At 42.4% G+C, this 14739-nt stretch overlaps 1 protein-coding gene across 3 annotated transcripts in view; it reads left to right on the plus strand.

Moving 5' to 3' along the window:
* CACNB3 (calcium voltage-gated channel auxiliary subunit beta 3) overlaps window positions 1-14739 on the plus strand; it is a 184015-nt gene that overhangs the window by 137249 nt on the left and 32027 nt on the right. The window contains exons 6-7 of one of the 3 annotated variants that reach the window (XM_040425514.1): window positions 2932-2951; window positions 7640-7720. In XM_040425514.1, the coding sequence (XP_040281448.1) occupies window positions 2932-2951; window positions 7640-7720 (101 nt within the window). Of the gene's footprint in view, window positions 1-1965; window positions 2062-2931; window positions 2952-7639; window positions 7721-14739 lie in introns of those variants that run through there. The other 2 variants (XM_040425516.1, XM_040425515.1) reach the window with 2 other exon arrangements.

Raw genomic sequence — 14739 nt, forward strand, 5'->3', positions numbered from 1 at the left:
ACTTGGGAGACTTTGGTGAACCTTGCCTGCCCATATGAAAATGGGTTCCCAGTTTTGGAGAACCCCTTTAAATAAAGATGTGGCTTTTGATAGGTTGCTAAGGGTAATATGGCCCTAGGTGTTTGTTTGTTCTCTGTAGCATCCTAGCATATGTCACCTTATTGGGATTTATGTATAAAAACTAGATTAGACTGTAGCAACCAGTCAGATCACAACTTAGAAAAAGGAACACTTGACGCTCATTTGTTGGTTTGTGCCACTAGTTCTGCAGTCTTGTTTTATATTGTGTGCTGTATTCCCCTTTAGACGTGCTCCTTTTGGGGAATACAGCGCTGGGAGACCATTTCTCCAGATCGGCATGACACTTACAGATACGTCTTCATTTTTTTTTTCGATAGACTTTCAGCGTCGATTGACTCTTTAAGCAGTTATGATATACTTTTCTTTACGAGCAGTTTGGCAGTGTGCCACACACTTGCCGCCTAGTATGACAAAAGGCCTTTTATTCTTTGTCACCCTACTGTACTGAATTAGTCAGTGCTATACATTGTCTCGATGAGGCTCCCTTCCTTCCAATAATATAAGCTGACACAGAGACGTGTCTATCTCTTATTATCTGAGCGCAGACCAGGAAATGTGTCCTTTATTAACTGGGATGCTTCCAGTGACTCTGCTATTGCAAATACAGACCCTCCAAGAGGAAATTAATAAAAGGCAGTGATCATATTTCATTAAAGCATATTTTTCTCCCCTGTTCTGTGTAATATACGATATTTGTATTGATTCAAGTTTTAAAATGTCAGCCATCAGAACAATGCTACAACTATTCTGCCTGTGGCTAAAATATCCCATCAGTATGAGATTGTGATCGGGTGGGACCTCCATGAATCACAAAGTATTGTCAGCAGAGCACATTATTCGCCTCATTCCCTTCTGCTTGTGTCAAAGTGCCACATTCATCCAAGCATTGTGTCTGGTATTGCAGAAGCAGCCCAGTCACATTCACTTGCATGTGTCTTGTAACAGCACCTGCTGTGGTCGAGACTCTGGTCATGTTTGGTCGCACTGGAGAGCCCAGTCTGAAATGGCTTACATCACAATGTTTAAAGGGGTTGTTCAGGATTTTACTGTTGATGGCCTATCCTCAGCATAGTGTAGTGGATGGAGCAGCATAGTGTAATAGATGGAGCTGGTAGCTGTAGAACTACTCCCATTAAAGTGAATGGAGTTTTGCAGAGCTGTGTAGTTCCGGCACCAGAGCTACCCCAAAGCAGATGATTGGCAGGGGTGCGGGGTGTCGGATCTCCATCGTTCAGATATTAAAGGGTTTTTTCTGCTTTTCCTGTATTGATGACCTCTCCTGGTATCAGATCAGTGGGGTCTGACTGCCGGGTTTGTGCGAGTGCTGCGTTCTCTTCACTGTTAAGCTGCTCACTGTTGACACTTAAGCAGCGGGCAGTGTAATTACAGCTGCTCCGTCCTATTAACTTGAATGGTGCAGAGTAATTGTAGTCACACTGCGCTCATTCAAGTGAATGGACCAGAGGAGCTGTAATTATACCTGCTCTCCTCTGCAATGCTAACGGTGAGCAGGTAAACAGTGAAGAGGACGCAGCCCTCGCATGAGCTGGACCGCTGCTGATCTGATATTGATGACCTATCCTGAGGAAAAGCAGAAAACCCCATTCATCACCTGTCTTGAGGAAAGGCCATCAATAATAAAATCCTGGACAAACCCCCAGACCAGTCCCCTAAATTATTTCAGATCCCAGACCCCTAAATGTATACAGACACCACAATAAGACCCTGTGGTAGTTTGCATTTACTATTCTTTCAGAAAAATATTTTATGACGTTACTTTTGATCGTCCCCCTTAATAATTTCAGATTGTGAAATTGGAGAGGGTGGTGCCCTCAGGGCACCACCCTCTCCAATTTCATTATCCACCTCCCAGGGGTTGGCAACCCGTTCTAGTGAGGATCGAACGAGACTGGCAGCACCGACTGCTTACCAACACCTGTGTACACTAGGGTTGTGCCTACTGTTGCACAACCACCTAAGGTGAGCCTAATCATCTTAAACAGTCTTTTTTTTACCATACATACTACACTATGAGCGCCTCCCCAGATTGTGTCCCCTTGTTCTTATGTTTTATAGAAAATTACATCTTAAATTATTTGCTACTTTTACATTTTATTGAAATTGTTTTCATTGTCAATAGTTAGTGTAGCTTTATGAAATCACACACTACATAAACAGGTTTTCTTGCTCTAGATTCAGTTGTTCACCATCTGATCTTTTACGTGCTCTTTTTACAAACCATACAAAAAAATGAAAAAACAAGCACTTGCATAATCCTAACCCGAGGAATCATGCACATGGCCATGTTACAGAGCCTTAATATGGCACCTAGAGAGGGCTACGGGCAAATGCTGACCCTGCTTATACCTCTGATATCATGTAAGTGTATATACACTTTTTCCTGCTGGAGTAAAGTGAATATCATGGCATGGGTGTTGTATACAAAGATATTCTCTCCCAGGTACATTACTATCTCCATAACATGAGGCTGTACGGAGGCACAATACGAGGACACACTTCATAGCATGGATTCTGTGCGCTGCCATACATGCCCTATGCACACGGCCCCGCAATCTAAATATGTTAGTGGACAGTTTGCAGAGCCAGGAAACATGCATCTTCTTGGCAGATCCGAATGGTGTTCTTAGTTCACTTCAAATCAAGTGCACCTATTTTATTAAGACATTACATATACTCTACACGACAACTGTAATTTATTCATAATGCTATGGTTGTCAGTCCAGACATGTAGTAAAAGGTGGGCCTTTTTACGTAACTTTATTTTACCTTTGTAAGTGTGTATTGTGACTAACCTGTTCTCAATATCAATGCTTTTCTCCCCCCTATAAGCCAAACAGAAGCAAAAACAGGTGAGTTTTCTTTATGAAGATAATATGTCAAAGTTTAAATTAAGTAATTAAGCTAGAGGTATCCAGATTTAAAGGGCATCTGTCAGCAGATTTGTATCTATGACACTGGCTGACCTGTTACATGTGCGCTTGGCAGCTGAAGACATCTGTGTTGGTCCCATGTTCATATGTGCCTGCATTGCTGAGAAAAACAATGTTTTAATATATGCAAATGAGCCTCTAGGAGCAACGGGAGCATGATTGACAGGGCCAGGCGTGATGACATTTTCACTGCCTAGTCCTGTCTATCAAAGTGCAGAGGGCGCTGCAGTTGCAGAGAGAGCAGAGCCTCTAGGTGTAATGGCAACGCCCCTGTTGCTCCTAAAGGCTCTTTTGCATGTAATAACACATCATTTTTCTCAGCAATGCAGGCACATATGATCATGGGACCAACACAGATGCCTTCAGCTGCCAAGCGCACAAGCAATAGGTCAGCCAGTGTCATAGGTACAGATCTGCTGACAGATGGCCTTTAATATCAGTGAAGTTACTCTAAAAAACAAAAAATTGACCATTTGTCATGGAGTTATACATGCTTCTAAACTTTCATTTACCTGAATGGTGCCATTCCCCTGATGTCCCCTAGTAAGCCATAACAACAGATCAGTGGTGTCCTGAACCACTCGGGAGTCTATATAGGAAGGATACATACCAGGTAATGACTATGCCCCCGCAGGATACTAATAGTGATGATGAGGCTTGGATATTGTAAAAACTTTTAAATTCCTCATTTTTGTCTGTTGAGCTCCAATATATTTCTGCCATTTTTACAGTTTTATCACTGTTGGAGGGGCTGAGTTGTGTGCATTGTCCAATGACATCATTGTAAGGAGAGGTGATTAATATAAAGTTGTGTCAATTTACTGGCTGGAAAAAAACTCAAGGGGGATCATATATCAAGACCGTTTTTTTCAACACCAGTCCTGATATCCCCAGCGCCGCTGGTAAATGCACTTAACCTGTGCCAAGGCTTAGGCCTCCTCATAAATCAAAAGATATGTACACATTTGGGGGCATTTTTTTTATGACAGCATTGTACTCATTATGGGCTAAAAATCATTTTTTTAATTGGTCTTCATTAAAAATATGGAGTCCTAAGCCGTCGAAATTAACAAATGCCAAATTCAAATTGACCCAATTTATCCTGCTTGCAGCTAGAATCCACATTGCCTCTCAGTGGCGATCCTTGTTACTGAGCTATCAAGCAGTAATTGATAGAGTCAACAAGATTTACCAATCTGAAAGGATGTCGGCTATCCGCTCAGATACATTTGCTTTGTTTGAAAGAGTCTGGGAGCCCTGGTCGTCCTCTTCGCACTCTATTGATCTCTCCCTTTATAGGGGGCTCTGATAATTTTCATGGATGTATTGTGCACTGAGGGGGGGTTATGCAGTTATGAATCCTTTTATTCCTGATCGCCTCCTGACACCAGACCTATGTACCTTGTAACTATAAGTCTATTACCCCTGATTTCCTGACGCTTTCCTTTTTATTTAAGTCTTATTTTATGTGTGTCTTTTTGTTTTTTATTTTATTTGTTTGGAATGTTCAAATAATTGGACTCCAAGTCCTCTGTATTAAGTACATTAATCTGTACACTTTATTATTGAGAAAATCTAATAAATACTATTGAAACACAAAAATATGGAGTCCTTTTCTCTCTACAGAGCTGAGATGCTCTACTAGTAGGATCTGAATTTTCTCTCTCTGCCGTCAGACAGCTAGCTGACGGGCTCCTTATCTCTGCTCTCAGACCTTACTCATCAAAGCTTAATCCTTATGTTACTGATAAGAATGTGGCTTAAAGAGGACCTTTCACCTGGCAAAAAATTCTGAACTAAGTGTCATGATCTGTACAGCGGTGCCCAGGGATCTCACTGCACTTAATATTATCCCTGGGTGCCGCTCCGTTCTTTTGCTATGCCCTCCGGTATGTTCGGTCACTTGGTTATAGTAGGCGAAGCTCACAGCAGAGCTCACTGCCTGGGAGGTTTTTTTCTCCCAGGCTGTGAGCTCTACGCTGCGATTGGCCAGAGCTACAGCCTAGGAGAAGGAGACGCCCAGGAGAACAAGGGCAGTCTCCTCCTACTATAACCAAGTGACCGAAACATACCGGAGGGCATAGCAGGAGAACGGAGCGGCGCCCAGGGATAATAGTAAGTGCAGTGAGATCCCTCGGCGCCGCTGTACATATCATGATACTTAGTTTACAATTTTTTGCCAGATGAAAGGTCCTCTTTAAATAAGTGTTTATGACCTCTTAGTAATTTAGAGATAAGGGTTTTTAGATGACTGGCACAAAGTGAGAATGAAAGTAGGATGCACACCACTAGAAAAATAGTGTCACTGTGACAGAATGGCTCAATATTTTTAATAAAGACCAATTGGAAAAAGGAGTTTTAGCCCCAAATAAATAAAATGAAGTCATAAAAAAAAATTGCCCCCGAAGCTGTACATAGCCTTTAAGCACATTATTTGTCAGTCTGTGCTCCTAGAATGAAATCTAGCTGGGGTAGATTTTAGTCAACATTTACGCCAGATAACTGGCATAACCTATAATAAAAGGGCTGATGGCCCTGCCCATGCCCTGCTTTTTTGTTGGCGTAGTATTGCCCACTCTGGGCTGGCACCTTACAACAAATCCAAGCATTTCAGTTTGTAGAAAACACACATAGGTATTTTGCACCTGCAGTTATTGGCATGTTTCTTGTGCTAAAACGCCAGCTCTGGACATTAGCTGAAAGTCTATGGGGAATATGAAATGCAAGGCAGACCAGCGTTTTATTGCCTAGTGGCGTTTTTTGTAATTGGCACCATTTTTTTCTTTCTCTCTCTCTCTGGTGTTTTTTTTTTTTGTTTTTTTTTATAATGCACCATGTTGCAACTTTTGGTGTTTTTTCATCCCCTTCTTTATAGGGGAACAAAACACCTGAATAAAAAATGCCATCCACACATTCCATGCGCCTAAACAGAAATCTACAACAGCTCAGAGATGCCGTAGATTTGTAGCTTCTTTTGTGCCAGAAAACTGGTGTAAATGAAGATAAATTTGTTGGGGTGGCTGGTCACACCCCTGTCCTGCCCTTGCCACACACCTTTATGGAAAGTGGAGATGGCAGGGTGAAATCCGAGAGATGTGACAATTTTTTTGAAAAGTCATCGTTTTTAACGCCACTTTTCAGATGCAAGGGAGATGATAACTTTCCCCCATTAAGCTGAGCCTCCAGTGCCACCAGATGAAACCTAGCTATCTTGGTCGAAAATTGACTCCTAGGATAGGTACCTTAAATCTGGTGGCACTGGAGGCATAGCTTTATTTTCCTTTTGGAAGAAGAGGTAATTTTTGCAAACCTATGAGACTCCTTATGCCTACTAGGCACCCTCCACAAGGGAAGAGAGTACCCCCTAGATAATGGGTGACATAAATGCATTTAAAGAGCACCTGTATCCTCTCCTCATATGTCTGTTTTAGCAACTACTTGCATCTTCTATGTAATAACAATTCTGGAGCATCTATTTTATGACACAATGATGTGCCATTCCTTTATTATTCCTGCTAGAAGTTATGAATAAATTACTAACAGTTTGTAATGAAGGTCCAGACGAGTGTTACCAGGGGACGGGGTGTCCCTGCACAGTCTGACACTATCCAATCAGTGCTGCCAGTTTCAGACTGTGCGGGGGCACACCTCTAACTGGTGATACCCATCTGGACCTTCATTGCAAACTGCCAGCAATTCTTTCATAACTTCTAGTAGGAATGATAAAGGAACAAAACAACATAGAATCATAAGAATCGATTCTCCAGAATCATTATTACGCAGGGAATGCAAGTAGTTTCTAGAACAGGCATGTCAGGAGAGGTGACAGGTCCTCTTTAAAAAAAAAAAAACATGCATTTTAATGGCATTTTGACAAGCATTTTTAATGGTTTTTTTTTCATTGTGTGTCATTGTGTCAAGTTTTTCTTGGACTTCTTCAATTTACATGAAGAAAGCCTATTGAAGAAAACAACAGCAAAACAACAGCATTTCGATATAAACGCTATGTATCCCAAAACCCCTAAAAAGCGCCATAAACCAAAACACCTTGGATGTAGCCATTCTCATAATTCACTCTAGATTTTAAACTAATGGGAGGAATATATTCCTGGGGTAAAAACAAAACTGAAAACACATCAAAACACTGTATGAAACCGATTTCCAAGAAAAAAATTGCCAGTTAGCGGTATAGTGCCCTTTATTATGACCTCTGTTTTCAGCTTCATATCTTGGGCACAGTAACCCGTCTGGTAGAGAGCATGTTTACCCAGGTTGCCATAGGCCCTGCAAGCCCAGTATGCCCTGGTATCTGCCTATATTCGCCTTTGAAACAATAAACCTATGTGCATGCCTGTAATTTTATATATAACTAATGTCGTTAGCTATTGATACACCTTCCAACGGATTTAGCCTGTGCCTGGATATGTAGAACAGAGTTTGGATGTACACTGTCTCTGGTGCAATATTAATTATGTACTTTAACCATAAAACACTAATTGCGATGACAAGATGCTGGCAGGCGCTCCGATAGGCACTTAGCACACATCTGTTAATTTGTACGATGATGCTTCAGAAGGACTTGCTCAACAGATCTGTTTGTCTTTCAGACAGAGCATGTTGCACCATATGATGTTGTTCCATCGATGCGCCCAGTGGTCCTTGTTGGCCCTTCTCTCAAAGGATATGAGGTACCGTCATACTGAGGTGGGATGCCATTGGAGAATGGGGGGGAGGGGGGTGTTGGGGCAAATAATGTCCAAGACGCATGTGGTTGTTGAATTAAGGGACAAATTTATGAAAGCTTTCTAAAAGAAAAACCTTTGCCAAGCAACCAATCACAGAGCAAAGCTTTAATTGTTTTAAAAAATTCTGTACCATAATTGTCCTAGGATAATACTAAATGACAAAATAAAATATTAAAGGAGCACTTCCACCTCAGTCATTCATGGCTGCCATGGTTGTACCTGTCTGATGTGATGGCCAAGTTGGCCAGAGTTACAGCAACAGTCAAGCGGGCTGTGCCGCACTCTTTCTTTAGTTCTCATATAGGGTCCATTCACATGACCATATCCGTTTTGATTGTGGATCCATAAGACACGGATACTGGCCATGTGCGTCCTATATTTTGTGGTCCCGCATATTCTGCCCTGTGCAAAACGGACAAGAATAGGACATATTCTATCTTTTTTGCAGGGCTGCGGAATGGACATATGGATGCGGACAGCACACTGGTTGCTGTCAACATCTTTTGCGGCCCCATTGAAATGAATGGGTCCGCTTCCAATCTGCAAAAAATGCGGACGTGTGACTGGACCCTTAATTCTATGGGAGTTACAGAAACTGTGTAGCACAGCCTGTTCAGCTGTTTCCATAACTCTGCCCACCGTAACCGCCACATAAGACAAATATTCAGACCTTAGCCATGAATGGCTGGAATAGGACTACCCCTTTAAGTAACCTGTAAGTTGTTAATGTATCATAGCGGCTACACCAATTGCTAATTTTTGCACAATCAGCATTTTGTGTCTTTTTGTACGTTTACACCCTGCTCACCACTTTACCAAAAAGGTGGGTGGGTCATAGGTGGGGCTTAGTGGAGGGACGTGGTCTTACAAGGCCCAGCTCATTGCTGGCATAGATTTGACGTTATGGCATACAGAGGACCAGAGCTGCACGTCTTAATAAATTAAGCACATCTCACTCCAGTTCAAAGTTGATCAAGACTGACACATAAAATACCAGTCTAATAATAATCTTTATATAGCTCCACCATTTTCTGCAGCGTTTTACAATTCAGAGGCAAAATTAAAGGCTAATATTCAACTGATACACTAGGAGTGAGAGCCCTGCTCCCAAGAGCTTGCAATCTATGAGGAAATAGGGGTGACACATAAGGTAAAGTTAATTGTTATATGAAGTGGTTCACCCATCTTTGTTACTAAAAGGAGTTGTGCAGGTCGAACTGCGTGAGCTAGTGCTTTGGGTGTGGGGATGTCAGAAGATGACATTCAGATCTGAAGAATATGGGTTGGAGGGGGGGTATTGGGGGAAGAGTCAGTTTAGGGAACATGATAAGCCTGGCTGAAACTATGTGTTTTTAAGGCACACTTTAAGGTAACGAAGTTGGGAATTAACCTGATTGTCCTGGGCAGAGCATTCCAGAGAGTAGGTGCAGCTTGAGAAAAGTCTTAAAGATGGGATCGAGAGGTTCGAATTATGGAGAATGTTAGTCTGAGATCGTTGGCAGACTGGAGAGTAGGGTGGTAAACAGAAATGAGGGAGGAGATGTATGGGAGTGCAGCACTATAGAGAGCTTTGTGGGTGAAGGTAAGAAGTTTGAACTGTATTCTGCGGTGGATGGGAAACCAGTGAAGTGACTGGCACAGGCTAGTGGGATCAGCGTAGCAGGTGGACTGATAGATGAGCTTGGCTGCAGCATTTAGGACAGACTGAAAGGCTCTTGATATATTCTCTCTTTATATGTTTTCTGTGGATGCCTCTGGACGTTGAAGAGCTGATGTGTTTCTGCGTACAACCTCTGACTCGTCAAGCCTGAGGTCTTTACCTTCATATATTTGACACTTGATTTTCCCATGTATGGTGCACAGGTCCTCTGATATATAAATTGTAGATGTTGAGCCACTACATAACTTTTTCATTTTTCTGAGCTGACTCAGTAGAAAACAATCTCTGGGGAAAAAAGGAGAATGAGAGGCCATATCTCCAGACTGGCACAAATAGGAGAGTTACATAATATTTGTTCCTCTGTAAGATTCAGATGTAGCTTTTCTGTGCCAGCTGAAGGGAGTAATTTCTGTATTTTGGTTTTGGGAAAGTATGGAGATGTACAGTTCATAGAAATTATTATTAATAATTATAGTAATACGCTACATTATCCTCATCAGGTACAGTTCTGGACAGAATAGTAATATTAGCTGCATGAATACAGGAGGGTTTATTCCATTCATTGAAGGGAACATCTAGTCATTTGTTACATTCAATAAACTGGAAAATTGGAACAAAGAAAAATAAAATGCTTGATCCAAAAACAAATAAGAGCATAGATGTTACATTGTAATTCCGCATCAGCAGTCTGCTCTCTTAGCATTTTTTTCCATTGTATCAGCTAACGTTTGAGGTGCCTGCAAATACACTGTATCAGCAAAGATACTGGTTTAAATGGTTTACTATTGTTCATGTGGGAATTCTAGCAAGAAGGAAAAACTCTAAACAGCAAAAAGTCCTGAATACCGAATCTGTACTGTTATCTACAGCTACACAATAGGTGCCGATGATGCACTTTATTGGTGACCTATACTGAGATTTATCACTTACAGTGAAAATTGAATCACGGTGACAAGTGACAAAAATCCTATCGGTATCATTATGTATTGACTTTTGGTTTAGTTGCATCAAGACCTTAGATTAGGTAGAAGATCCAGCCAAACTAGGAACTTTTTGAATGTAGCACTGTATCAATTTTGTAATAACTCAAAAGTCATGTTCTCATCATAGGTTAATATATGTAATTTTTGTCTGGTGTATTATTGGGTTGTATCTAGATTTATTGCAGTATGCAGGATATTGATATCCTCAGTGTTATGCCGCTGACTACTTTTCGATTTGGGTTGTCATTAATGTATATGGTCTTGCACCTATGTCTCTTTCCACTAGGGAAGAATACCTCTGGTGTGCTCCGATACAGGCTCTGTGCATCTGCATGATGCCTAAAGTGAAAGCAAAATATATGAATGTGCTGAAATACAGATTATGGATCTTGCTGATATGAGACTGTGCTCACTAATAATCAGCATTGTTATCAGAAAGAGTATAAAATTATTTGGAAAATGTCCTCAAAGAGCCCATGCCATGGAATAAATAGGCTTAAAAAATAGCTAAGTGGGGGGCGTGGCTTGGCAGCTGAGCTCGATGGCCGCATTAACTTTTAGCTCCTGCACAAAACAACTCTCATAGCTTGGTTTCCCCTCTCTTTTATCGTCTTACCCTGGCAAACTGTGCCTAAAGCCTATCCACAATGCCTAGAGGCAAGAGAGCTCACGCCAAGCAAGGCAGGCTTGATTTCTATTTTGACAAGGACGCTAAAGCTGCGCCAATGGGCCTCTCCGCCGTTGCCAGCCTCCGAAGCAGCGCCTACGTCCTCTCCGCCGTTGCAGCGAGATGTCTCCCGGCATGCAAACAACATCCTACACTCACTTCAAGACCTCATGCCTGTAGCCGGGAACTCTTCGAGCAGTGGATCAGTCAGGTCGTCTCCATCTCCTGAACTGGCGAGGGCGCATACGCCATCTTCCCTCGACATGAGTCCAGAGAAACAAAGGCCTAGAGTTCAGTCTGCTGCATCAGAGGAGGTGAGCCCAGAGCCCCCTGCTACTCACCCAATCTCCTCCATATTAGAGAGGTTTCCCACATCTGAACAGCCTGCTTCAGGCAACCTTCTGAGGGACATGCTGATAGCCTTTAGCGCTGCTCTCCACAAGGACTTCTCCTCCTTACTAGTCCCGCTCCAATCCTCCATTTCAGGCCTAGATGCTAGAGTCCTGCATGTGGAGACTAAAGGGGGTGAATTTGCTACAACCCATAATCAACTGATAGATAACCAGGAAGAAATTTTAGCAAATATCGACTACATAAAGGCCAAGCTGAATGACCTAGATGATCGCTCTAGGCGAAATAATATAAAGTTTCGGAGAATCCCGGAGGAAATTTGGCCCTCTGACCTTATAGACTATCTGAAGACCCTTATGGAAAAACTTCTGCCTTCCCGCTGTGCCCAGGACATGATCATAGATCGGGCCCATAGGATCCCTAGACCCCGACATTTGCCAGAGACCATAGCTTGAGACACTTTGGCCTGGATCCACTTTTTACGGACCAAGGAAGCTGTCCTGTCGGCAGCCCATCAGCTCTCGGAGATGCCAGCACCTTATTAGTCAGTGAAACTTTATACAGACTGCCTGCAGCCACACTGCGGCAGAGGTGACTGCTGACCCCTGTTACTATAGCCCTAAGAGAACACAAAATTGCTTACAAGTGGGGCTTCCCTGTAAAGCTTTTGCTTACTTACAGTGGTAAACACCACAGTATTGCCTCCGTGGATGAAGTTTGCCGCCTGTTGGGATCATGGAACATATCCTTACCATCTTCAGAGGAGATTCGCCAATCTCCTCCGCAGCATCTGATCTCTGAGTGGCACACAGTCATTGCAAAGAGAGGTACCAAACACAGATTTTAGACTCATTACATTGTGCCATGGAGTCTATTTTTAGTGCTTGGCATCCGTCAGGACTTTTAGAAGTCCTTTGTCCGGATTATACACTTCTTCGGATGGATTACTTCACTCCGGTTTTGAGCTTTCTGTTTCTTTCATTTTGGTTTCTACCTGTTCTAACGTTTCCTTTTAATGTTTTATACTTACTTCAATTATATTGTCTCAGATGATTATACTGTGCCGGGAGCGGGAGACGTGGCCGGGCAACTGCTTTGTGCCCTTAAAGACTTAGCTAGGTGATCTAGGCATTTCAGCCATTCCCCATGGTTCTTAAATTAGTTTCTTTGAACGCCAAAGGGCTTAGCCCCCAAAAACCTTATATGTGGTCAGAGGCTCTACATCTCAAGGCTGATATACTTTGCATGCAAGAATCACACATTGTAAGCAAAGATGCTCACAAGATCCAGCATCATTTATTCCCCCATGTCGTACAGTTCTATTACCATAAAAAGCAGTGGGGGGTTATTCTAGCCTTCAGTAATTCTATTGCCTTTTCACCTAGTACCACGATCTTAGATTCGAATTGCAGATTTATTATCCTAGTGTGTACTGTGAATAATATCCCTTATACCATAGATGCTCTTTATGCTCCAAATAAACATCAACTGCAAGTTCTTAACAAGGTGATGGCTAAGATTGCAAAAGTGCAGAGAGGCCACCTCATTGTTTGCGGCGATTTTAACATAGTGCCTGACGCTAAAGTGGACTCCACAGCCAGCACTAGAGGACTATACCCCACTCTTAACCCCATACTGAGACGTAGGGAACTGTACAACATTTGGAGACTCCATCATGCATCTGCACAGGACTATTCCTTTTTTTCGCCAGTGCATAACACCTTTTCCCGCATTGACTTATTTCCGGTTAGCAGATTAGATCACTTCTCCAGTCGGGAAATTACAGACAATACCCGTCGAGCCCTGAACCTGGTTGACTTTATTAACCGTAAGGGGGACTGGGCCTTGTTAGTGACGCAGAGAAGGCGTTCGACCGCCTAAACTGGTCTTTTGCTTTCTCGTATCGGGGACTATGGGCCTGCGGGGGGGGGGGCCTTTATAACTGCGGTACGAGCTCTCTATTCCAAACCCTCAGCAAGAGTGTTCGTGAATAGGGCCCTGTCATCACCATTCCATTTAACAAGCTGCACCCACCAGGTGTGCCCCCTTTCGCCCTTAATCTTCATTCTAGCTACAGAGCCCCTTGCTCAGGCAATCAGACTCCACCCAGATATTACTGGTATCCACATAGGGAGTAAACAACATTGCATATCTCTGTATGCGGATGATATGCTTCTGACATTATCCTCTTCTCAGACCGCTCTACCGACAACCCTTTCCTTAATCAAGGAATATGGCTGCTTATCATATTATAAGGTCAATGAGACCAAATCTCAAATCCTTCCACTGAGTATCCCAGACCAACTACTGTACTCTTTAAAATGGGACTTCCCTTTTGATTGGAGACAGGACAGTATTCAATATTTAGGAGTTGCTATTCCATCGGTCATGTCTCGACTTTACCATCTTAACTATAACCCCCTAATAGACATGATTAAACAAGATACCACCTTGTATAGCAAATATGAAATCTCATGGCTAGGGCGCATAGCGACTATTTAAATGCTAATCCTACCAAAACTCCTATTCCTTTTTAGGAATGTCCCTATAAAAGTCCCCAATGATTTCTTCAGAAGAGCACAGGGCCTACTTAATGACTTTGTGTGGTGAGGGAACAAACCCCGGATTGCCACAGGCATCCTCACTAAAGCTAAAATTAGGGGAGGGTTAGGTCTTCCAAATCTGTTGTATTATTTTCTGGCAACCCAGACCCAGGCGCCGAGACTCCTTGGATACAAATCAAATCTGCACTAGCCCCCACTAAACACCTCAGAACTCTCCTTATCAACAGCATTAGTGTCTCCCAACTCAAAGTACCTCCCCTACCAGCTATGTTACAGACTTTGGTCCATCATTGGCGTACATTCCAACATAAGATCAATCGTCAACCCTTTTCTTTAATAGATGCATCCCCATTACAGCTAGTGGAACTACACCTACCAGACACAGACCTAGTCCAATGGCGTTTGCTGGGTATCCAACTTGTAAGCCAGTTAAATAAAAATGGCAACATTAAATCCTTTGCTGACCTCCAATTATAATAAGCTCAGCCCCGCTCTGCCGTGCAATTTTTCCCACCTCACTTCCCAAAAAAGGTATTAAAAGTGATCAAAAAAGTCGTATGTACCCCAAAATAGAACCAATCAAACCGCCTCCTCATCACCGAAAAAAAATTAGCCCCTACATGAGACAATTGCGCAAAAAATGAAAAAAAAAATGGCCCTCAGAAAATGAAGACACAAAAACTTGTTTTATTTTGTCTAAAATGCTTTTATTGTGTAAAGCCCAAAAAAATAGACAA

Source organism: Bufo bufo, chromosome 3, assembly GCF_905171765.1.
Source record: "Bufo bufo chromosome 3, aBufBuf1.1, whole genome shotgun sequence".
Taxonomy (NCBI): Eukaryota; Metazoa; Chordata; class Amphibia; order Anura; family Bufonidae; genus Bufo; species Bufo bufo.